General features: G+C 41.1%; 1 protein-coding gene across 2 annotated transcripts in view; it reads left to right on the forward strand.

Annotated features, from left to right (window-relative positions):
• Positions 1–25136, forward strand: part of EFR3A (EFR3 homolog A) — a 619646-nt gene that overhangs the window by 389082 nt on the left and 205428 nt on the right. For both annotated transcript variants that reach the window (XM_053715365.1, XM_053715366.1), the window contains 3 exons: positions 5398–5512; positions 14351–14402; positions 23324–23496. In XM_053715365.1, the coding sequence (XP_053571340.1) occupies positions 5398–5512; positions 14351–14402; positions 23324–23496 (340 nt within the window). The remainder of the gene's footprint in view (positions 1–5397; positions 5513–14350; positions 14403–23323; positions 23497–25136) is intronic.

The raw sequence follows: 25136 nt of genomic DNA on the forward strand, positions 1-25136 counted from the left end.
CACCCGTTTCTCCTGGGGGGCGGACCTAAATTTAATATTATTTTCCTGGCACCATTTATACCCTGATATTCTCCTACTGTTCCTTGTTCTCTTGGCAGAATGACTGGGGGATGAGGGGAGTGAGGGAGGTGTTTGAGCCTTTGGCTGTGGTTTCTTTGCGTCCTCCTGGTGGCCAGGTTCTTAATTCCCACAAGTAATGAATGAAGCACTGGTAAGCACAATTTGTTTTTTTAAATGCACATAAAAACATAAAACAGACAAGAATCAAACTGAAATAACTGCCTGAAGCACCTTTCTGCCAAAAGCTGCCTCATTGGAAGCAAGCACATCAAAATGGTAGAATTTAGTAAAAGTATGTAAAGACGATTAACGGTAAACCGTTAAAGGTAACGGAACCTCTGTACTAGTATTGGATACCAAATCCTGTAAAATGACAGTATGATTACCAAAACCACTAACGTTCTACCCAGGCTCAGCTTGAAAACCATTCTGGGTAGACGTAACAACAGGCTAAAACAACAAGATAAGTAGTATTGCAACTACTAATACTATGTATGGGACCTTGATCCTTACTAGGTACCTACAATATTTGTTCAATATCCATTTTAACACCTGCTGAATAAGAAACCACTTCTCTAGGAGACAAAACTGAGGACTGAAAATATTAATTTCAAATCTAGACGACAACTGTTCTTTAGAAAAGGGAATTTAAAACATCACCCTTATCATCAGGAAATTGTCAGTTCTGCTCAGATCACTACTGTGACCATGTCTTAATGCAAGATGACTCAGAATTAACATTGGAAACCTTATTTCCCGAGGGAACCAGACCCATTGTACTCTTAGAAACCTCCATACAATTGACAGGATCTTTAGAAGCAAAATCCCAGCTTCAGGAGAGACTGGAACCTAACTTGAAGTTTTAAAACAAAGGTTAATACATAGAACAGACCAACTTTTCTCCAAGAGTCTCTAGTCTGAATTCTATCTGATGTTCCTAAAGAAACTTGAGCAGTAGCCAGAGAATTAGGACAAACTGAAACTAAGCCTCTTAACCCCTTAATGACCACAGCACTTTTCCATTTTCTGTCCGTTTGGGACCAAGGCTATTTTTACATTTTTGCGGTGTTTGTGTTTAGCTGTAATTTTCCTCTTACTCATTTACTGTTCCCACACATATTATATACCGTTTTTTCTCGCCATTAAATGGACTTTCTAAAGATACCATTATTTTCATCATATCATATAATTTACTATAAAAAAAATGATAAAATATGAGGAAAAATGGAAAAAAACACACTTTTTCTAACTTTGACCCCCAAAATCTGTTACATATCTAAAACCACCAAAAAACACCCATGCTAAATAGTTTCTAAATTTTGTCCTGAGTTTAGAAATACCCAATGTTTACATGTTCTTTGCTTTTTTTGCAAGTTATAGGGCCATAAATACAAGTAGCACTTTGCAATTTCCAAACCATTTTTTTCCAAAATTAGCGCTAGTTACATTAGAACACTAATATCTTTCAGGAATCTCTGAATATCCATTGACATGTATATATTTTTTTTTAGTAGACATCCCAAAGTATTGATCTAGGCCAATTTTGGTATATTTCATACCACCATTTCACCGCCAAATGCGATCAAATACAAAAAATCGTTCACTTTTTCACAAAATTTTTCACAAACTTTCGGTTTCTCACTGAAATTATTTACAAACAACTTGTGTAATTATGGCATAAGTGGTTGTAAATTCTTCTCTGGGATCCCCTTTGTTCAGAAATAGCAAACATATATGGCTTTGGCGTTGCTTTTTGGTAATTAGAAGGCCGCTAAATGCCACTGCGCACCACAAGTGTATTATGCCCAGCAGTTAAGGGGTTAATTAGGGAGCTTTTAGGGAGCTTGTAGGGTTAATTTTAGCTTTAGTGTAGTCTAGTAGACAACCCCAAGTATTGATCTAGGCACATTTTGGTATATTTCATGCCACCATTTCACCGCCAAATGCGATCAAATTAAAAAAAAAGTAAAATTTTTCACAATTTTAGGTTTCTCACTGAAATCATTTACAAACAGCTTGTGCAATTATGGCACAAATTGTTGTAAATGCTTGTCTGGGATCCCCTTTGTTCAGAAATAGCAGACATATATGACTTTGGCGTTGCTTTCTGGTAATTAGAAGGCCGCTAAATCTTGCTGCGCCTCACACGTGTATTATGGCTAGCAGTGAAGGGGTTAATTAGGGAGTTTGTAGGGAGCTTGCAGGGTTAATTTTAGCTTTAGTGTAGAGATCAGCCTCCCATCTGACACATCCCACCCCCTGATCCCTCCCAAACAGCTCCCTTCCCTCCCCCACCCCACAATTGTCCCCGCCATCTTAAGTACTGGCAGAATTTTTTTTATATAGCATATTTACATATGCTACTGTGTATGATTCCCCCCCTTAGCCCCCAACCTCCCTGATCCCCCCCAAAACCGCTCTCTAACCCTCCCCTCTGCCTTATTGGGGGCCATCTTGGGTACTGGCAGCTGTCTGCCAGTACCCAGTTTGCAATAAAAAGTGCTTTTTTGTTTTTTTTGTTTTTTCTGTAGTGTAGCTTCCCCCCCCCACCCCCACACAGGCAAACCCCCACCACCTTGCTGATCGTTTTTTTTTATATATATATTTTAAATTTTTTTAACATTTTTCTTTTCAAAATTTTCTGTAGTGTAGCGGTTCCCACCCGCTCCCTCCCCGTGCACGCGCCCGCCCCCACCCTCCTGTGCACGCGCGCGCGCCCGTGCGCGCCCCCAGCCACCCCCGCCCACGATCCTGCCCCCCTTCACATAACCAGGGCCATCGATGGCCGCCTCCCGGTCCGGCTCCCACCCACCAACAAAGTAAGCCACCGATCTCCGGTGCAGAGAGGGCCACAGAGTGGCTCTCTCTGCACCGGATGGCTTAAAAAGGTAATTGCAGGATGCCTCCATATCGAGGCATCACTGCAATAACCGGAAAGCATCTGGAAGCGAGCAGGATCGCTTCCAGCTGCTTTCCACTCTGAGGACGTGCAGGGTACGTTCTCAGGCGTTAACTGCCTTTTTTCTGAGGACGTACCCTGCACGTCCTCAGTCGTTAAGGGGTTAAAAGAGACTTAGGGGTATATTTACTAAGCGGTGGATGCTGCTTTTTCCCGGAAACAGGAGTTAAGAAGCAGCGGTATTAAGACTGCTGCTCCTTAACTCGTCCGCAACTTTAACCTGCCCAGAAACACTGGATCGGGGGCCACACCTTCATGCTTTCTTAGAAGCAGGAGTAGTTTTCTTAGCCTGCTTAGACTTATTCCAGTTAGCACTGGGTCTCCAAACTGAACCAGAAGTACTTTGTTTTTGATCAGAGGAAACTTCACTCATTTGTTCCTTATTCTGGCAAATGGAACAGAAATGATTAAAGGCCTTATATTTTTCCTTAGATTTTTTATCCTGAGTAATAAAGGCGACTTTACCCCCGGTAACAGTAGAAATAATAGAATCTAAATCTGAACCAAACCATTTCTTACCCTTGAAGCAAAGAGATAACAATCTAGATTTAGACACCATATAAGCAGACCAGGCTATAAGCATTAAGCTCTCCTGGCAAGAACTGCCAAAGACATACTTTGGACATTACTTTTCATAATATCAAAAACAGCATCACAAATAAAAGAATTAGCGTTTCAAATTTGATGAATTAGTGCCCGGCTTTTAATAATCCTATTAAAAACAAGGGCACTTTAATTCATCAAAATTGACATTTCACTCATTTTCTTCTAAAACTTTCCTTTTAATCCTGACAGCCGCTGCAGTGCTTCCTCCGCCCGTCGCAAGCCGTCTTCGCTGGTTCAAATTGATGAATCATGCTTCCTCTAATCACAGTGTTGCCTCAGGCCATGACCCCCCCCCCCCGAAGCCGTGATTGGAGGAAGCCGGATTCGAAGAGGCTTCCGGCGGTCAGGGGAATTGCTGGAGCGGCTGTCGGGATTAAAAGGTAAGTTTTTAGAAGGACGTAAATGAAATGTCAATTTTGATGAAAAAAGTGCCCTTGTTTTTAATAGGATTATAAAACCGGGCACTAATTCATCGACATTGACCTTCACTTTAAGTAAACTTAAAGGGACACAAAATCCAAATTTTATCTTTCATGATTCAGATAGAGCATGCAATTTTAAGCAACTTTCTAATTAGGCTTAGGAGCCGGCCCATTCAGCCCCCGGGTAGTGCCTGCTGATTGGTGGCAAAATGTAGCCATCAATCAGCAAGCCCTACCCAGGCTCTGAGCCAAAAATGGTCCGGCTCCTATGCTTACATTCCTGCTTTTTCAAACAAAGATAGCAAGAGAATGACTTATATATATATATATATATATGTAATAGGAGTAAATTAGAAAGTTGCTTAAAATCGCATTCTCTATCTGAATCATGAAAGAAAAAAATTGGGTTTTGTGTCCCTTTAAGTTTGTCACAAAGAGAATCTTTAAAACACTGTTCAGAAAGTCTGTGTAACCAATGCGATGAAGCAGCAGCCACATGAGCTATAGAAATAAGTAAGTAACCCGCTAGTAAAAATGCCCTCCTGGGAAAAGACTCTAACTACCTGTCTAGAGAAATACTATCTTCCAAAGGAGTAGAAGTGCACTTAGCCAAAGAGGAAATATCCCCATCAACCTTAAGAGCTGTTTCTCATAACTCAATATTAGCTGGTAAAGGATATCATTTCTTAAACCTTGCGGCGGAAGGGTTAAATTAATTTCCATGCTTAGACCATTTCTTAGAAATCATGTCAGAGACAGCATCAGGAAAAGGAAAGACTTCAGGAGGTTTAACAGCAGTCTTAAATAACTGCATTTAAGCGATTACAAGGTTTGTCATTAGAAGCTTTAGGATTTTTAACCAAGACCTCATTTAAAAGAGAATGAATACATTCAACTTTAAACAAACTTTAGGAAATATCAGGCTCAACATCAGATGAAGATTCCTCATAAGCAGAAGAACCTTCACCTTCTAAAGATATAACCGTATCCCTGGCTCCAGGGCACATAGGCGGACAGGTTATGGAGCAGCGGTCTTTGTGACCGCTGCTTCATAACTACTGTTTCTGGCGAGTCTTAAGATTCGCCAGAAACAGGGGCCATCAAGGTCCATACAGAGCTTGTTAAATAGAGCCCAGAGAGTGCTGACTGTTCTGTGTTCTGTCAGCACTCTCTGTCTACTGTGCGCTCATTTTAACTTGTATTCCAATAAAGCTGCTTTTATTTGCCGCAGAAGTCTCCAGGAACTTTTTCCTTTTTTTGCTGTACAAGAGTAAAGATGTATGGGGGAAAATGTATTCTATATTAGTAAATAGTTTTTTTTTATTATTTCTTAACTTTTTTTTTCTGCAGGTTTTTTTGGAAGCAATTTACCAGATTACCAGAGGTCTGAGATCATGATGTTTATTATGGGGAAAGTACCAGTGTTTGGTGTATCATCACATACTATTGATACCAGTCACCTTGGGTATGTTTTTCTTTAAAAATGTGTTTCATTGCCTATTATTACATCAAAGGGAATATCCATTTTTCCTTCTCCACTGTTTAACACCTTCAAGACAGATCCATCTGTCCAAGCTCAGATTGTAAACAAAAAAGGAAGCAAGATTGTCACTGCTATCATGTTCTTCAAAAATGGTGTTGATTGGCTCCTGGGCGACTGCCTGTGTTGCAAGGCACATCCCCAGTCAGTTCAAGTGGCGTTTGTGCATAGAAGGGAGCAGGACGCCACAAAAGTTAGGACGTTCCATGTCCATAGGGTGTTAAAGCCCAGCACTTTTGGATCAGCATGGAACGTTCCAAGGGTCTCTAGAAGTTAAGGGGTAAAAAGTGAGTTCTATTTAAAGATTACATACTAGTAGTTCTAAGCACACAGTCTTGGAAACAGCATTTATGCACACATGATTTTCGCTCTGTTAAAGGGACACTCAAGTCAAAATTAAAGTTTAAAATTCATATAGACCATGCAATTTTAAACAGCTTTCACATTTACATAAATTAACAAAATGTGCACAGTCTTTTTATATTTACACTTTTTAGTCACCTACTAAGCATGTGCAAGAATTTACAGAATATACGTATATGCACTTGTCATTGGCTGATGTCACATGATACAGGAGGGGTGGAAATAGACATAACTTTGAATATCGTCAGAAAAAAATCTACTACTCATTTGAAGTTTAGACTAAGTGCTATTGAATTGTCTTTTTATCATGTTTTTAATGTTTATTGCTTAGTGTTCATTGTTCCGAGATGAATCAAACTAGCCTTGCCACTGAAAGCTGTTAACGTCTATGACCATAGATATATAATGTAAAACCTATTCATAGTGATTATTATGATACACACACCCTATTCTGGGTAGGCTTTCCTTGACTTCTATTTGTCCTGCAAAACAGTGACTATTGCAAATTCCTGATGGGGTTAAACCTGGTACTCTGTACTGTTGTTTCCAAGTCTTGTCCATTTTTCTCCAACATTGGTGTGTCCGGTCCACAGCGTCATCCATAACTTGTGGGAAATATTCTCCCCCACAGGGAAAGGCAAGGAGAGCACACAGCAAGAGCTGTCCATATAGCTCCCCCTCTGGCTCCGCCCCCCAGTCATTCTCCTTGCCGCTCTGAACAAGTAGCATCTCCACGGGGATGGTGAGGAGTTTGTGGTGTTAGTTGTAGTTTTTTATTCTTCTATCAAGAGTTTGTTATTTTAAAATAGTGCTGGCTTGTACTATTTACTCTACAACAGAAAAGTGATGAAGATTTCTGTTTAAGAGGGCTATGATTTTAGCACAAGTAACTAAAATCCATTTCTGTTACCACGCAGGACTGTTGAAACCAGAGAACTTCAGTTGGGGGTAACAGTTTGCAGACTTATCTGCTTCAGGTATGACTAGTCTCCTTCTAACAACACAGGCTAATGCTAGATGACAGTCATTTTTCCCCTCAGGGAAAACGGTAAGCCATTTTTCTTTTACCTCAGCAAAAAAGATAACAGGCTTCCCCTTTTTGATTTTTATGCTGGTAGACACTGTCAGGGGCCAAATCGATTGTTTTTTATTACAATATGATGGCAATTGAAATGTTTTATAAGCTCATATACACTTGGGGGCGTTTTTTATTGATCTGGCTTGCTTTAGACACCTAAATCTAGTCAGGAAGGCCCCTTCACTCTAGTGTACTGAGGGAGGAGGCCTCATTTTGGCACTTCAGTTAATTCCAAGGCAGTGCATGCAGTTCCATGTGAGAGGGTCCTGTGGCTCAGAAAGTGACTCCAGAAGGCTTATTTCTGTGGATGATTGACCCCTAAGAAAGGTAAAAGCTGCAGCAATGCTGTAAGCAGGGATTGTGGTGTATAAAAACGGTTAAATCCAACAATTAGCTCCGGTTTGCTTGTTTTAAGAGCTAGAGTCTCCATATTTGCTGTGCAATACTTTCTAAGCATTAAGACACTGGGGTCCAAATTTCAGAAAAATCGGATATTGCCTTCATAGTTTTTTGAACATTCAGAAATAAAGTGTGTCATTTTATTATTTAAAGAGACAGTAACGTTTTTGTTTAAAATCGTTTTTATTGCATTGTTTGCCTGCCTAAATCTGTTTAACATGTCTGGGCCATCAGATAACCTATGTTCTGTGTGTGTAGAGACAAATGTGGTTCCCCCTTCGAGTGTTTGTGATAATTGTGCCATAGCGTCCAAACAAAATGAGGACAGCTCTGTTACATTTCATAATTTTGCCCAAGATGATTTATCTAATGAAGGTAGTGGGGATAGTTCTACATCCTCTCCTTCTGTGTCTACACCAGCTTTGCCCGCGCAGGCGACACCTAGTGCGCCAGTGCTTATTTCTATGCAACAATTAACAGCAGTAGTGGATAATTCTATAGCAAATCTTGTATCCAAACTGCCAGCATTTCAGAGAAAGCATGATTGTTCAGCTTTAAATACAGATAAAAGGGATGAACAATCAGACGCTGACGATGCTTTATCTATTTTACCCTCACATCAATCGGAATTGGCTGTGAGGGAAGGGCTGTCTGAGGGTGAAATTTCAGACTCAGGAAAAATTTCTCAACAGGCAGAACCTGATATAGTAGCATTTAAGTTTAAGCTAGAACATCTCCTCGCTTTGCTAAAGGAGGTATTAGCTACTCTGGATGACTGTGATTCTATGGTAGTACCAGAGAAGTTGTGCAAATTGGACAAATTTTTAGAGGTCCCAGTGCACGACGACGCTTTTCCAATACCCAAAAGGGTAGCGAACATAGTGGAAAAGGAGTGGGAGAAGCCAGGTGTACCCTTTGCCCCACCTCCTATATTTAAGAAAATGTTTCCCATAATAGACCCTAGAAGGGACGCATGGCAGACGGTCCCGAAGGTTGAGGGAGCTTTTTCAATACTAGCCAAGCGCACCACTATTCCTATAGAGGACAGCTGCGCTTTCAAAGATCCTATGGATAAAAATTGGAAGGATTGCTTAAAAAGATTTTTGTTCAGCAAGGGTTCATCCTTCAACCAGCTACGTGTGTTATTACTGTCACTTCAGCCGCGTCCTTTTGGTTCGAGGAACTAGAAAGGTCGCTCCAGAAAGAGACTTCCTATGAAGAAGTCATGGACAGAATTCACGCATTAAAATTAGCTAATTCCTTTATATTGGATGCCGCCTTTCAAATAACGAAATTGGCGGCGAAAAACTCTGGTTTTGCTATAGTAGCGCGGAGGGCGCTTTGGCTGAAATCCTGGTCGGCAGATGTGTCGTCCAAGACTAAGTTACTTAATATTCCTTTCAAGGGTAAGACCCTTTTTGGGCCGGAATTGAAGGAAATTATTTCAGACATCACTGGGGGTAAGGGCCATGCCCTCCCACAGGATAGGCCTTTTAAGGCTAAGAACAAGTCTAATTTTCGTTCCTTTCGCAATTTCAGGAACGGACCGGCTAATAACTCCACTGCCGCTAGACAAGAAGGTAACGCGGCCCAGCCCAGACCCCCTTGGAAGCCCATGCAAGGCTGGAACAAGGGTAGACAGACCAAGAAACCTGCTGCTGCTACCAAGACAGCATGAAGGGGTAGCCCCGATCCGGGACCGGATCTGGTAGGGGGCAGACTATCTCTCTTCGCTCAGGCTTGGGCAAGAGATGTTCCGGATCCCTGGGCACTAGAGATAGTCTCCAAGGGATACCTGCTAGAGTTCAAGGGACTTCCTCCAAGGGGAAGGTTCCACCTGTCTCGCTTATCTTCAGACCAGATAAAGAAACAGGCATTCTTACATTGTGTAAGAGACCTATCAAAGATGGGAGTGATAAACCCAGTCCCCTCCGGGGAACAAGGTCTAGGTTTTTACTCAAACCTGTTTGTGGTTCCCAAAAAAGAGGGAACTTTCAGGCCAATTCTGGATTTAAAGATATTAAACAAGTTCCTCAGTGTTCCATCCTTCAAAATTGAAACCATTCGGACAATCTTGCCGACAATCCAGCAGGGTCAATATTTGACTACCGTGGATCTAAAGGATGCGTATCTGCATATTCCAATCCACAAAACTCATCATCAGTTCCTGAGGTTCGCCTTTCTGGACAAACATTACCAGTTCGTGGCTCTTCCATTCGGTTTAGCCACCGCTCCCAGAATTTTCACAAAGGTGCTAGGGTCCCTTCTAGCGGTCCTAAGGCCGAGGGGCATCGCTGTAGCACCTTATCTAGACGACATCCTAATCCAAGCGTCGTCTCTTTCCAAAGCATGGGCCCACACAGACGTTGTGTTGGCTTTTCTCAGATCTCACGGGTGGAAGGTGAACATAGAAAAGAGTTCACTGTCACCGTCCACAATGGTTCCTTTTCTGGGAACAATAATAGATTCTGTGGAAATGAAGATCTTCCTGACAGAAGTCAGAAAGCTAAAGCTTCTAAACGTTTGTCGAGTTCTTCATTCTATTCCTCAACCCTCCATAGCTCAGTGCATGGAAGTAATAGGACTAATGGTCGCAGCAATGGACGTGGTTCCTTTTGCTCAAATTCATCTAAGACCATTACAGCTGTGCATGCTCAATCAGTGGAATGGGGACTATACAGACTTGTCTCCCCAAATTCAAGTAGACCAGGTAACCAGGGACTCACTTCTCTGGTGGTTGACCCAGGATCACCTGTCTCAGGGAATGAGTTTCCGCAGACCGGAGTGGGTCATCGTCACGACCAACGCCAGCCTCTTGGGGTGGGGCGCGGTCTGGGACTCCCTGAAAGCTCAGGGCCTATGGTCTCAGGAAGAGTCGCTTCTCCCGATAAACATTTTGGAACTAAGAGCAATATTCTATGCGCTCCTGGCTTGGCCTCAGCTAGCGGAAGCCAGGTTCATAAGATTTCAGTCGGACAACATAACGACTGTTGCGTACATCAATCATCAGGGGGGAACAAAGAGTTCCCTAGCGATGAAGGAAGTAACCAAGATTATCCAATGGGCAGAGAATCACTCCTGCCATCTATCTGCTATTCACATCCCAGGAGTAGACAACTGGGAGGCGGACTTTTTGAGTCGTCAGACTTTCCATCCGGGGGAGTGGGAACTCCACCCGGAGGTCTTTGCTCAGTTAACCCAATTATGGGGCATTCCAGACATGGATCTAATGGCGTCCCGTCAGAACTTCAAGATTCCTTGCTACGGGTCCAGATCCAGGGATCCCAAGGCGACTCTAGTGGATGCATTAGTGGCGCCTTGGTCGTTCAACCTAGCGTATGTGTTTCCACCGTTTCCTCTCCTTCCCAGGCTCATAGCCAGGATCAAACAGGAGAAGGCCTCGGTGATTCTGATAGCTCCTGCGTGGCCACGCAGGACTTGGTATGCAGACCTGGTGAATATGTCATCGGCTCCACCATGGAAGCTACCTTTGAGACAGGATCTTCTAGTACAAGGTCCATTCGAACATCCAAATCTAGTTTCTCTGCAGCTGACTGCTTGGAAATTGAACGCTTGATTTTATCCAAGCGTGGGTTTTCGAATTCTGTGATAGATACTCTGGTCCAAGCCAGAAAACCTGTGACTAGAAAGATTTACCATAAAATATGGAAAAAAATATATCTGCTGGTGTGAATCCAAGGGATTCTCCTGGAGTAAGATTAAAATTCCAAAGATTCTCTCCTTTCTCCAAGAAGGTTTGGATAAAGGGTTGTCAGCTAGTTCTCTAAAAGGACAGATTTCTGCTTTATCTGTCTTGTTACACAAACGACTGGCAGCTGTGCCAGATGTACAAGCTTTTGTTCAGGCTTTGGTTAGAATCAAGCCTGTTTACAGACCCATGACTCCTCCTTGGAGTCTAAATTTAGTTCTTTCAGTTCTTCAAGGGGTTCCGTTTGAACCTTTACATTCCATAGATATTAAGTTATTATCTTGGAAAGTTCTGTTTTTGGTTGCTATTTCTTCTGCTAGAAGAGTTTCTGAATTATCTGCTTTGCAATGTAATCCACCCTATCTGTTTTTCCATTCAGATAAGGTTGTTTTGCGTACTAAGCCTGGTTTTCTTCCAAAAGTTGTTTCCAACAAGAATATTAACCAGGAAATAGTTGTTCCTTCTCTGTGTCCGAATCCAGTTTCAAAGAAGGAACGTTTATTACACAATTTAGATGTTGTTCGTGCTTTAAAGTTCTACTTAGAAGCAACAAAAGATTTTAGACAAACCTCATCTTTGTTTGTCGTTTACTCTGGTAAGAGGAGAGGTCAAAAAGCTACTGCTACCTCTCTCTCTTTCTGGCTGAAAAGCATTATCCGATTGGCTTATGAGACTGCCGGACGGCAACCTCCTGACCGAATCACAGCTCACTTTACTAGGGCTGTGGCTTCCACTTGGGCCTACAAGAACGAGGCTTCTGTTGATCAGATATGTAAGGCAGCGACTTGGTCCTCTCTGCACACTTTTGCCAAATTCTACAAATTTGATACTTATGCTTCTTCGTAGGCTATTTTTGGGAGAAAGGTTTTGCAAGCCGTGGTGCCTTCCATTTAGGTAACCTGATTTGCTCCCTCCCTTCATCCGTGTCCTAAAGCTTTGGTATTGGTTCCCACAAGTAATGGATGACGCCGTGGACCGGACACACCAATGTTGGAGAAAACAGAATTTATGCTTACCTGATAAATTACTTTCTCCAACGGTGTGTCCGGTCCACGGCCCGCCCTGGTTTCCTAATCGGGTTGAAATTTTTTTTCTTTATACACTACAGTCACCACGGCACCCTATAGTTTCTCCTTTTTCTCCTAACCGTCGGTCGAATGACTGGGGGGCGGAGCCAGAGGGGGAGCTATATGGACAGCTCTTGCTGTGTGCTCTCCTTGCCTTTCCCTGTGGGGGAGAATATTTCCCACAAGTAATGGATGACGCCGTGGACCGGACACACCGTTGGAGAAAGTAATTTATCAGGTAAGCATAAATTCTGTTTTTTATTATTATTATTATCAAATCGATTTTTGTGTTACAAAAAAACTCCATTTGAGTGTGTGGTATGTCCTGCTATTGAAATGAAAGGAAATCTAGAGGTTTTAGCACTTCCCGGCCAAACACAAATATGTACAAAATAAAAAATCCATTGCATCTACCTTATATGCTAATGGTACTCCAGTGGGTTTTTATTAGGTACACTGCTATTTTTACATTCAGTCATTTATGTCTGAAGCTGTATTTTACATATGATTATGCTAGACAGATGCTGCCAATATAAAACACGCACTATCTACCTACAGATCAGATTTGCATAACGATACAGAAATAAACTGGCCGCCTTGCTTCCATCTGTGCCACTCATTGCCTAGATCCTAATGTGTCCAGCTTGTTTACACTAGGTTGGGTTAGTTTCCCCCCACCCCATAAAAGAACATATTCCAAGTGTTTGTATCTTTTAGAAGATATCAGTTTTGTCAACAGTGACACTTCTCCTTATTCACTGTGTTAGATATTGTTACTTCAATAAACCACATTTTAGTTTTGTATATTTTTAAGAAATAGTTTGGATAAATATAATGTACTAGTCTGTTTCTATGACAACGTTTGACTGTTGCTATGGCAACATGCTCTTCTCCTAGCAAAGTCACTGCATGGCAAATGGTTTTCATTGTGTGGACAGAAAATATTAAAATGACCATACTTAAAGCAACATCTCTGATACAACTATATCTTAATAAAAAAATACTTTTATTGTCTTGCCTCATGGCAAAAGGCACAATGAAACCCCAAAATTTTCTTTCATGATTCTGATAGAGAATACAATGTTAAACAACTTTCTAATTTACTTCTCTTATTTACTTTGCTTCCTTCTCTTGTTATCCTTCGCTGAAAGGTTTATGTATGAAAGCTCAGGAGCAGCAAAGAACATAGGTTCTAGCTGCTGATTGGTGGCTGCATATATATACCAATTGTCATTGGCTCACCCATGTCTTCAGTCAGCAACCAGTAGTGCATTGCTGCTCATTCAACAAAGCAAAGAGAACGAAAAAAAAAATTGATAATAAGGAGTAAATTGGAAAATTGCTTAAAATTAAATGTTTATCTGAATCAGGAAAGAATAAAATTGGGATTCATATCCCTTTAAATCTGTGATCCAACAATTTGCTATTTAATATAGTAAGTATATTCTAACATTTTTTTTTTAACTTGTTTTGGAATAAAGAACAATTTTAAGCAAGTTTTTGATATGCTATTCCTCCTGCAGATCATTGTTCAGTTAAACTTGTAATGCCTGGCATTCAAACAACAACAACAAATAGTAAGATGTTGAATCAAATTCTTGGTATAAGATATAAAATATACCTGTCCCTATCTGACTGTTATGAGGTGCGTAATTCGCATACCAAGTACTGTCATATACAATTATATAGTAGTGAAAGTGTAATATTTATCCCAGGTTACTCAGGATTTTCTCTGATGAATTAACAGGACCTATCAATAGAGGAGAAAATTATTTTCGAACCGTGATGTTCACAAACTCCGACAGAAACAGTCCCAGTATCCGTGTAAGAGAAACATAAGCCAGAAAGAATCATTTTTAAATAAAGCGATGCAAAGATGTTATGTAAAATCTACTCCTTTTCATTTAGACTTTTAAAAACATTTTTGAAAACATTAATTCATCTAAAGTCATTTTGAATCTTCTCAATCAGTATAACCTAAAAACATTACATTATTGCAAAGATTCTGTCGCATAGTTTAAAGCAGAATATAAACTCATGTCTGGACTGGATACTCATGTCTGGACTGTGAAATCATTTATTTGTTTATTGTGAAGTAAAATACATCTCCAGACTTACTAGTTTTTTGTTATTTTGTTTCCTTTTAGGGACTTTGGAACAAAGAGGATCCAGATAATGCTGCTAAGATCTTTACTCATGGTGAGATGTTTGTATGTGTCCACTAGCACAGCCATTGTTCAACCAGTTGTATCATCTGAATGTGTTCTAAAAAATAAAACTTTTACTTTAGTACTTTATGACAGCAGTGTTTTGCAACATTTGTAGCTTTGTTGTATAATGTTGCAAAACACTGCTGCCATAGAGTACTAAAGACACGTGCATACTCCTGAGCTCTAATGAGCCTACCAGTTTTGTTCCTCAATAAAAGATACTAAGAGTACGAAGCAAATTTGATAACAGAAGTAAACTGGAAAGTTATTTAGAATTGCATGCTCTATCCGAACCATGAAAGTTTACTTTTAACTTTACTGTCCCTTTAATGTTGCTTTGGTGATGTCCTCCAATTTGAAAAATATATATAATGTAGAAGCAGGAATGGCGTGAAACTCAATTCACCAATTTCATATTTCTCTTGTTAAGTGTATCCAGTCCACGGATCATCCATTACTTGTGGGATATTCTCCTTCCCAACAGGAAGTTGCAAGAGGATCACCCACAGCAGAGCTGCTATATAGCTGGTGTTTTATACTTAGTTTATTCTTCAATCAAAAGTTTGTTATTTTTAAATGGTGCCGGAGTGTACTGTTTATCTCAGGCAGTATTTAGAAGAAGAATCTGCCTGCGTTTTCTATGATCTTAGCAGAAGTAACTAAGATCCATGGCTGTTCTCACATATTCTGAGGAGTGAGGTAACTTCAGAGAGGGAATGGCGTGCAGGTTTTCCTGCAATAAGGTATGTGCAGTTAATATTTTTCTAGGGATGGAATTTGCTAGAAAATGCTGCTGATACCGAACTAATGTAAGTAAAGCCTTAAATGCAGTGATAGCTACTGGTATTAGGCTTATTAATAGAGATACATACTCTTATAAAAGTGTAATATAAAACGTTTGCTGGCATGTTTAATCGTTTTTATATGTATTTGGTGATAAAACTTATTGGGGCCTAGTTTTTTTCCACATGGCTGGCTTGAATTCTGCCTAGAAACAGTTTCCTTAGGCTTTCCACTGTTGCAATATGAGTGGGAAGGGCCTATTTTAGTGCTTTTCTGTGCAGCTAAAAATACTGACAGAGATATCCAGCTTCTTCCTGCATGTTCCAGGACTTCTCTGGAGGGCTCAAAAGGCTTCAAAGTCGTTTTTGAGGGAGGTAAAAAGCCACAGTAGAGCTGTGGCAGTTGTTGTGACTGTTTGAAAAAAAAACAAAAAACGTTTTTGTCTTTTATTATTCAGTTTTGGGTATTAAGGGGTTAATCATCCATTTGCAAGTGGCTGCAATGCTCTGCTAACTTATTACATACACTGTAAACATTTCATTAGTGTAACTGCCTTTTTTCACTGTTATTTCAAATTTTGACAAAATCTGTGTTTCTTAAAGGTGCAATAACGTTTTTTATATTGCTTGTAAACTTGTTTAAAGTGTTTTCCAAGCTTGCTAGTCTCATTGCTAGTCTGTTTAAACATGTCTGACATAGAGGAAACTACTTGTTCATTATGTTTGAAAGCCATGGTGGAGCCCCATAGGAGAATGTGTACTAAATGTATTGATTTCACCTTAAACAGTAAAGATCAGTCTTTAACTATAAAAGAAAAATCACCAGAAGATTCTGACGAGGGGGAAGTTATGCCGACTAACTCTCCCCACGTGTCAGACCCTTTGCCTCCCTCTCAGGGGATGCACGCTAATATGGCGCCAATTACATCAGGGACGCCCATAGCGATTACCTTGCAGGATATGGCTGCAATCATGAATAATACCCTGTCAGAGGTATTATCCAGGTTGCCTGAATTAAGAGGCAAGCGCGATTGCTCTGGGGTTAGGAGAAATACATAGCGCGCAGATGCTGTAAGGGCCATGTCTGATACTGCGTCACAATATGCAGATCATGAGGACGGAGAGCTTCAGTCTGTGGGTGACATCTCTGATTCGGGGAAACCTGATTCAGAGATTTCTAATTTTAAATTTAAGCTTGAGAACCTCCGTGACTATGCGGTACCAGTGAGTACTGATGTTTTTCCTATACCTAAAAGGCTTACAGAAATTATTAGCAAGGAGTGGGATAGACCGGGTGTGCCTTTTTCCCCACCTCCTATATTTAGTAAAATGTTTCCAATAGACGCCACTACACGGGACTTATGGCAGACGGTCCCTAAGGTGGAGGGAGCAGTTTCTACTTTAGCAAAGCGTACCACTATCCCGGTTGAGGACAGTTGTGCTTTTTCAGATCCAATGGATAAAAAAATGGAGGGTTACCTTAAGAAAATGTTTATTCAACAAGGTTTTATTTTACAGACCCTTGCATGCATTGCGCCTGTCACGGCCGCGGCGGCATTCTGGTTTGAGGCCCTGGAAAAGGCCATCCATACAGCTCCATTGACTGAAATTATTGACAAGCTTAGAACACTTAAGCTAGCTAACTCATTTGTTTCTGATGCCATTGTTCATTTGACTAAACTAACGTCTAAGAATTCCGGATTCGCCATCCAGGCGCGTAGGGCGCTATGACTTAAATCCTGGTCAGCTGATGTGACTTCGAAGTCTAAATTACTCAACATTCCTTTCAAGGGGCAGACCTTATTCGGGCCTGGTTTGAAGGAAATTATTGCTGACATTACTGGAGGTAAGGGTCACACCCTTCCTCAGGACAGGGCCAAAGCAAAGGCCAAACAGTCTAATTTTCGTGCCTTTCGAAATTTCAAGGCAGGTGCAGCATCAACTTCCTCCGCTTCAAAACAAGAGGGAACTTTTGCTCAATCTAAGCAGGCCTGGAAACCTAACCAGTCCAGAAACAAAGGCAAGCAGGCCAGAAAGCCTGCTGCTGCCTCTAAGACAGCATGAAGGAATGTCCCCCTATCCGGTGACGGATCTAGTAGGGGGCAGACTTTCTCTCTTCTCCCAGGCGTGGGCAAGAGATGTTCAGGATCCCTGGGCGTTGGAGATCATATCTCAGGGATATCTTCTGGACTTCAAAGCTTCCCCTCCACAAGGGAGATTTCATCTTTCAAGGCTATCTGCAAATCAGATAAGGAAAGAGGCATTCCTACGCTGTGTGCAAGACCTCCTAGTTATGGGAGTGATCTATCCAGTTCCGCGGACGGAACAAGGACAGGGTTTTTAGTCGAATCTGTTTGTGGTTCCCAAAAAAGAGGGAACCTTCAGACCAATTTTGGATCTAAAGATCTTAAACAAATTCCTCAGAGTTCCATCTTTCAAAATGGAAACTATTCGGACCATCCTACTCATGATCCAAGAAGGTCAGTACATGACCACAGTGGACTTAAAGGATGCCTACCTTCACATACCGATTCACAAGGATCATCATCGGTTTCTAAAGTTTGCCTTTCTAGACAGGCATTACCAATTTGTAGCTCTTCCCTTCGGGTTGGCTACAGCCCCGAGAATCTTTAGAAAGGTTCTGGGCTCACTTCTGGCGGTTCTAAGACCGCGAGGCATAGCGGTGGCTCCGTATCTAGACGACATCCTGATACAGGCGTCAAGCTTTCAAGTTGCCAAGTCTCATACAGAGATAGTTCTGGCATTTCTGAGGTCGCACGGGTGGAAAGTGAACGAGGAAAAGAGTTATCTATCCCCACTCACAAGAGTCTCCTTCTTAGGGACTCTTATAGATTCTGTAGAAATGAAAATTTACCTGACGGAGTCCAGGTTATCAAAACTTCTAAATGCTTGCCGTGTTCTTCACTCCATTCCGCGCCCTTCAGTAGCTCAGTGTATGAGGTAATCGGCTTAATGGTAGCGGCAATGGACATAGTGCCATTTGCGCTCCTTCATCTCAGACCGCTGCAATTATGCATGCTGAGTCAGTGGAATGGGGATTACACAGATTTGTCCCCTCTGCTAAATCTGGATCAAGAGACCAGAGATTCTCTTCTCTGGTGGTTGTCTCAGGTACACCTGTCCAAGGGTATGACCTTTTGCAGGCCAGATTGGACAATTGTAACAACAGATGCCAGCCTTCTAGGTTGGGGTGCAGTCTGGAATTCCCTGAAGGCACAGGGATCGTGGACTCAGGAGGAAAAACTCCTTCCAATAAATATTCTGGAGTTAAGAGTGATATTCAATGCTCTTCTGGCTTGGCCTCAGTTAGCAACACTGAGGTTCATCAGATTTCAGTCGGACAACATCACGACTGTGGCTTACATCAACCATCAAGGGGGAACCAGGAGTTCCCTAGCGAGGTTCATCAGATTTCAGTCGGACAACATCACGACTGTGGCTTACATCAACCATCAAGAGGGAACCAGGAGTTCCCTAGCGATGTTAGAAGTCTCAAAAATAATTCGCTGGGCAGAGTACCACTCTTGCCACCTGTCAGCAATCCATATCCCAGGCGTGGAGAACTGGGAGGCGGATTTTCTAAGTCGTCAGACTTTCCATCCGGGGGAGTGGGAACTCCATCCGGAGGTGTTTGCTCAGTTGATTCATCGTTGGGGCAAACCAGAGTTGGATCTCATGGCGTCTCCCAGAACGCCAAGCTTCCTTGTTACGGATCCAGGTCCAGGGACCCAGAAGCGACGCTGATAGATGCTCTAGCAGCGCCTTGGTTCTTCAACCTGGCTTATGTGTTTCCACCGTTTCCTCTGCTCCCTCGACTGATTGCCAAAATCAAACAGGAGAGAGCATCAGTGATTCTGATAGCACCTCCGTGGCCACGCAGGACTTTGTATGCAGACCTAGTGGACATGTCATCCTTTCCACCATGGACTCTGCCTCTTAGACAGGACCTTCTGATACAAGGTCCTTTCAATCATCCAAATCTAATTTCTCTGAGACTCACTGCATGGAGATTGAACGCTTGATTCTATCAAAGCGAGGCTTCTCCGAGTCAGTCATTGATACTTTAATACAGGCACGAAAGCCTGTTACCAGGAAAATCTACCACAAGATATGGCGTAAATATCTTTATTGGTGTGAATCCAAGAATTACTCATGGAGTAAGTTTAGGATTCCTAGAATATTGTCTTTTCTCCAAGAGGGCTTGGACAAAGGATTATCAGCTAGTTCCTTAAAGGGACAGATTTCTGCTCTGTCTATTCTTTTGCACAAGCGTCTGGCAGAGGTTCCAGACGTCCAGGCATTTTGCCAGGCTTTGGTTAGAATTAAGCCTGTGTTTAAACCTGTTGCTCCCCCGTGGAGCTTAAACTTGGTTCTTAAGGTTCTTCAAGGAGTTCCGTTTGAACCCCTTCATTCCATTGATATTAAACTTTTATCTTGGAAAGTTCTGTTTTTGATGGCTATTTCCTCGGCTCGGAGAGTCTCTGAGCTATCTGCCTTACAATGTGATTCTCCTTATCTGATTTTGCATGCAGATAAGGTAGTTCTGCGTACCAAACCTGGGTTTTTACCTAAGGTGGTTTCTAACAAGAATTTGAATCAAGAGATTGTTGTTCCATCGTTGTGCCCTAATCCTTCAAAGAAGGAAAGTCTTTTACATAATCTGGACGTAGTCCGTGTCTTGAAGTTTTACTTACAAGCTACTAAAGATTTTCATCAAACATCTTCCCTGTTTGTCGTTTACTCTGGACAGAGGAGAGGTCAAAAAGCTTCGGCAACCTCTCTCTCCTTTTGGCTTCGGAGCGTAATACGCCTAGCCTATGAGACTGCTGGACAGCAGCCCCCTGAAAGGATTACAGCTCATTCTACTAGAGCTGTGGCTTCCACCTGGGCCTTCAAAAATGAGGCCTCTGTTGAACAGATTTGCAAGGCTGCGACTTGGTCTTCACTTCACACTTTTTCAAAATTTTACAAATTTGATACTTTTGCTTCTTCGGAGGCTGTGTTTGGGAGAAAGGTTCTTCAGGCAGTGGTTCCTTCCGCTTAATCCTGCCTTGTCCCTCCCATCATCCGTGTAATTTATGCTTACCTGATAAATTTATTTCTCTTGTAGTGTATCCAGTCCACGGCCCGCCCTGTCCTTTTAAGGCAGGTCTAAATTTTAATTAAACTACAGTCACCACTGCACCCTATGGTTTCTCCTTTCTCTGTTTGTTTTCGGTTGAATGACTGGATATGACAGTTAGGGGAGGAGCTATATAGCAGCTCTGCTGTGGGTGATCCTCTTGCAACTTCCTGTTGGGAAGGAGAATATCCCACAAGTAATGGATGATCCGTGGACTGGATACACTACAAGAGAAATAAATTTATCAGGTAAGCATAAATTATGTTTTTTCTTAATATGTAATATTTTATCTTGAAAGGAGCAGTAAAATCTAAATTAAACTTTCATGATTCAAGTAGAGTGTGCAATTTTAAATGAATTTCCGAACTTACTTTAATTAAATAATTTGCTTCATTCTTTTGGTATCCATTGTTGAAAATCATACCAAGTTAAGCACTCATAAGCGGTACTGGGAGCTAGCTGCTGATTGGTGACTTTATATACATATGTCTTGTCACTGGCTCACCTGATATGTTCAGTCAGCTCCCAGTAATGCATTGCTGCTCCTTCCACATAGAATACCAAGAGAATGAAGCAAATGTGATAAACTAAATAATAATACATTTCATGTCCCTTTAAACTTGTAGAATAAGCTTAAGTTTTTTGTTTTTGTTTTGTTTTTCTGATTATTTATATAATAAATTTACATAAAAAGCTGCATATGTCTGAGCCAACAGATATAAATAGTGCACAGATTTCATACTACAGGGAGTGCAGAATTATTTGGCAAATGAGTATTTTGACCACATCATCCTCTTTATGCATGTTGTCTTACTCCAAGCTGTATAGGCTCGAAAGCCTACTACCAATTAAGCATATTAGGTGATGTGCATCTCTGTAATGAGAAGGGGTGTGGTCTAATGACATCAACACCCTATATCAGGTGTGCATAATTATTAGGCAACTTCCTTTCCTTTGGCAAAATGGGTCAAAAGAAGGACTTGACAGGCTCAGAAAAGACAAAAATAGTGAGATATCTTGCAGAGGGATGCAGCACTCTTAAAATTGCAAAGCTTCTGAAGCGTGATCATCGAACAATCAAGCGTTTAATTCAAAATAGTCAACAGGGTCGCAAGAAGCGTGTGGAAAAACCAAGGCGCAAAATAACTGCCCATGAACTGAGAAAAGTCAAGCGTGCAGCTGTCAAGATGCCACTTGCCACCAGTTTGGCCATATTTCAGAGCTGCAACATCACTGGAGTGCCCAAAAGCACAAGGTGTGCAATACTCAGAGACATGGCCAAGGTAAGAAAGGCTGAAAGACGACCACCACTGAACAAGACACACAAGCTGAAACGTCAAGACTGGGCCAAGAAATATCTCAAGACTGATTTTTCTAAGGTTTTATGGACTGATGAAATGAGAGTGAGTCTTGATGGGCCAGATGGATGGGCCCGTGGCTGGATTGGTAAAGGGCAGAGAGCTCCAGTCCGACTCAGACGCCAGCAAGGTGGAGGTGGAGTACTGGTTTGGGCTGGTATCATCAAAGATGAGCTTGTGGGGCCTTTTCGGGTTGAGGATGGAGTCAAGCTCAACTCCCAGTCCTACTGCCAGTTTCTGGAAGACACCTTCTTCAAGCAGTGGTACAGGAAGAAGTCTGCATCCTTCAAGAAAAACATGATTTTCATGCAGGACAATGCTCCATCACACGCGTCCAAGTACTCCACAGCGTGGCTGGCAAGAAAGGGTATAAAAGAAGAAAATCTAATGACATGGCCTCCTTGTTCACCTGATCTGAACCCCATTGAGAACCTGTGGTCCATCATCAAATGTGAGATTTACAAGGAGGGAAAACAGTACACCTCTCTGAACAGTGTCTGGGAGGCTGTGGTTGCTGCTGCACGCAATGTTGATGGTGAACAGATCAAAACACTGACAGAATCCATGGATGGCAGGCTTTTGAGTGTCCTTGCAAAGAAAGGTGGCTATATTGGTCACTGATTTGTTTTTGTTTTGTTTTTGAATGTCAGAAATGTATATTTGTGAATGTTGAGATGTTATATTGGTTTCACTGGTAAAAATAAATAATTGAAATGGGTATATATTTGTTTTTTGTTAAGTTGCCTAATAATTATGCACAGTAATAGTCACCTGCACACACAGATATCCCCCTAAAATAGCTATAACTAAAAACAAACTAAAAACTACTTCCAAAACTATTCAGCTTTGATATTAATGAGTTTTTTGGGTTCATTGAGAACATGGTTGTTGTTCAATAATAAAATTAATCCTCAAAAATACAGCTTGCCTAATAATTCTGCACTCCCTGTAATATATTTGTTATTTAATTTGTTTCCCAGAGTGTATCCCTCCCTTGTGCTAAGTGGGATGAAATTAATCTTAAAACCATTTATCATTGTTTCTTCATTTATAGAATGGTAGCACAGATTTACCTATGATTAAAATAGAACTTTGGTTTAGGGTTTATGCCTTGTGTATAACTAATATGTTTCTAACCATAATGTTACTCGTGTGTTTTAAAGGGACGCTCAAGGCAAAATAAACTTTTATGATTCAGATAGACCATGCAGTTTTAAGACACTTTCCAATTTACTTCCATCATAAAAATTTTGCACCGTCTTTTTATATTCACATTTTTGGGGGAGCAAGATCCTATTGCGCATGTGCACATTCTCACAGGGTATACGATGCTTGTCACATGATAATGGGGGCCAGAAAATGGGAGAAAAAATTATTTATCAAAAAAAACTCTACTGCTTATTTATTTATCAGAGTTAGTGCTATTGCATTGTCTTTTTATTATGTTCTTGTTCATTATGTAATTCTACTGCATTGCGTGGTCCTTTGACCCTAACACCTTGTTTTGATCAAAGGTAAATTTTAAAAATTATATTCATAACTTGTTTCCTACAAGTAGCTTATGGTACATATTTCAAAATAAAAAATATCCAAGTTATGTCATACTGTACTTTTTTTCTTTTTACAGGTGACATCAGGGTATAAGTCAAAGACCATTGCAGCGGCTCTTCCAATACCTATTATTGATCCCCTATTGTCTCCTTCTTTAATGGAAGACTGTGAACTAAGACAACTAGTGCTTGAGATATTGCACAATCTTATTGATCGTCATGACAACAGAGCTAAATTACGAGGCATCAGGTATTATTCTAACACAGCTACACAAATGATTTGCATCTACATTTGCATACATTTTATATTTCTTCTGAAAGATATATTTATAGCTAAAGGTCATTAGTTTCAGCAGGACATTAATGTTCCTATGTTATCAATTTAGCCATTTTATGTTAAATAAACATACTAACCTATAACACTCTGCTGCATTTTACACTGACCTTTGAATGTATGCGCCTTAGCGTTGCTCACATGCAGTCATTACATTGTTAGTGTGCGTGTCTCAAGCCAATACAAGGGTAATGCATGGGAGGGCTCATTTAAAGGGCAATGGAAAATGCTGAAGGCAGCTATTCTTTGATGATCCACAGCAGTGTTTCTCAACTCCAGTCCCCAGGACCCTTAACAGGCCAGATTTTCATTATTACTTAACTAGAGCACAGGTGAAATAATCATCTGAAGGGTGAGAGCAGGTTAGTAACCATGGAGCAAAACCATGGCGTGCTGCAGCGCTAATCCTAGACCGGAACCGGAACCACAAGGAAGCGTGAATGTATCCAACATCCAATGACGTGCAAACAATATCGGAGTGCCGTAACCAGGGGGGATCAACCCCAAAAAGTGAGTACAGTGGAGAAATGAGGCAGGCACTACTCGGGGAGTAAAATATAATGAAAAAGTTTATTCCAAAAAGCCACCAAAAGATAAAAAATACGGGAGGCTAGAAATGTTTTTTTTTTTTGTTTGTTTTATTTTATATATGCCTATCCTAAGTAAAGAATTTCACATGTCCTTGGTTTTCACTATTCATATAGTAATAACCTTTACCATTATTATAACTAAATTATTTCTAATAATAGTTTATATCCCTCTATGTGCTCTAGTAGTTATTGGTTGTCTATTCTCTCACAGGGTTCTATTGTCCAGAGTTCAATTGCCTTAAATGTAGAAGTGTATCTTATTTCTCCAACATAGGTGTGTCCGGTCCACGGCGTCATCCTTACTTGTGGGATATTCTCTTCCCCAACAGGAAATGGCAAAGAGCCCAGCAAAGCTGGTCACATGATCCCTCCTAGGCTCCGCCTACCCCAGTCATTCTCTTTGCCGTTGTACAGGCAACATCTCCACGGAGATGGCTTAGAGTTTTTTAGTGTTTAACTGTAGTTTTTATTATTCAATCAAGAGTTTGTTATTTTAAAATAGTGCTGGTATGTACTATTTACTCAGAAACAGAAAAGAGATGAAGATTTCTGTTTGTATGAGGAAAATGATTTTAGCACCGTAACTAAAATCCATGGCTGTTCCACACAGGACTGTTGAGAGCAATTAACTTCAGTTGGGGGAACAGTGTGCAGTCTCTTGCTGCTTGAGGTATGACACATTCTAACAAGACGATGTAGTGCTGGAAGCTGTCATTTTTCCCTATGGGATCCGGTAAGCCATGTTTATTACGATGGTAAATAAGGGCTTCACAAGGGCTTATTAAGATTGTAGACTTTTCTGGGCTAAATCGATTCAGTTTTAAAACATATTTAGCTTTGAGGAATCATTTTATCTGGGTTTATTGATATTATAATATCGGCAGGCACTGTATTAGACACCTTATTTCTCTGGGGCTTTCCCAAAGCATAAGCAGAGTTTCATTTTCGCGCCGGTGTGGCGCACTT

This window comes from Bombina bombina, chromosome 5 (genome assembly GCF_027579735.1).
Source record: "Bombina bombina isolate aBomBom1 chromosome 5, aBomBom1.pri, whole genome shotgun sequence".
NCBI lineage: Eukaryota > Metazoa > Chordata > Amphibia > Anura > Bombinatoridae > Bombina > Bombina bombina.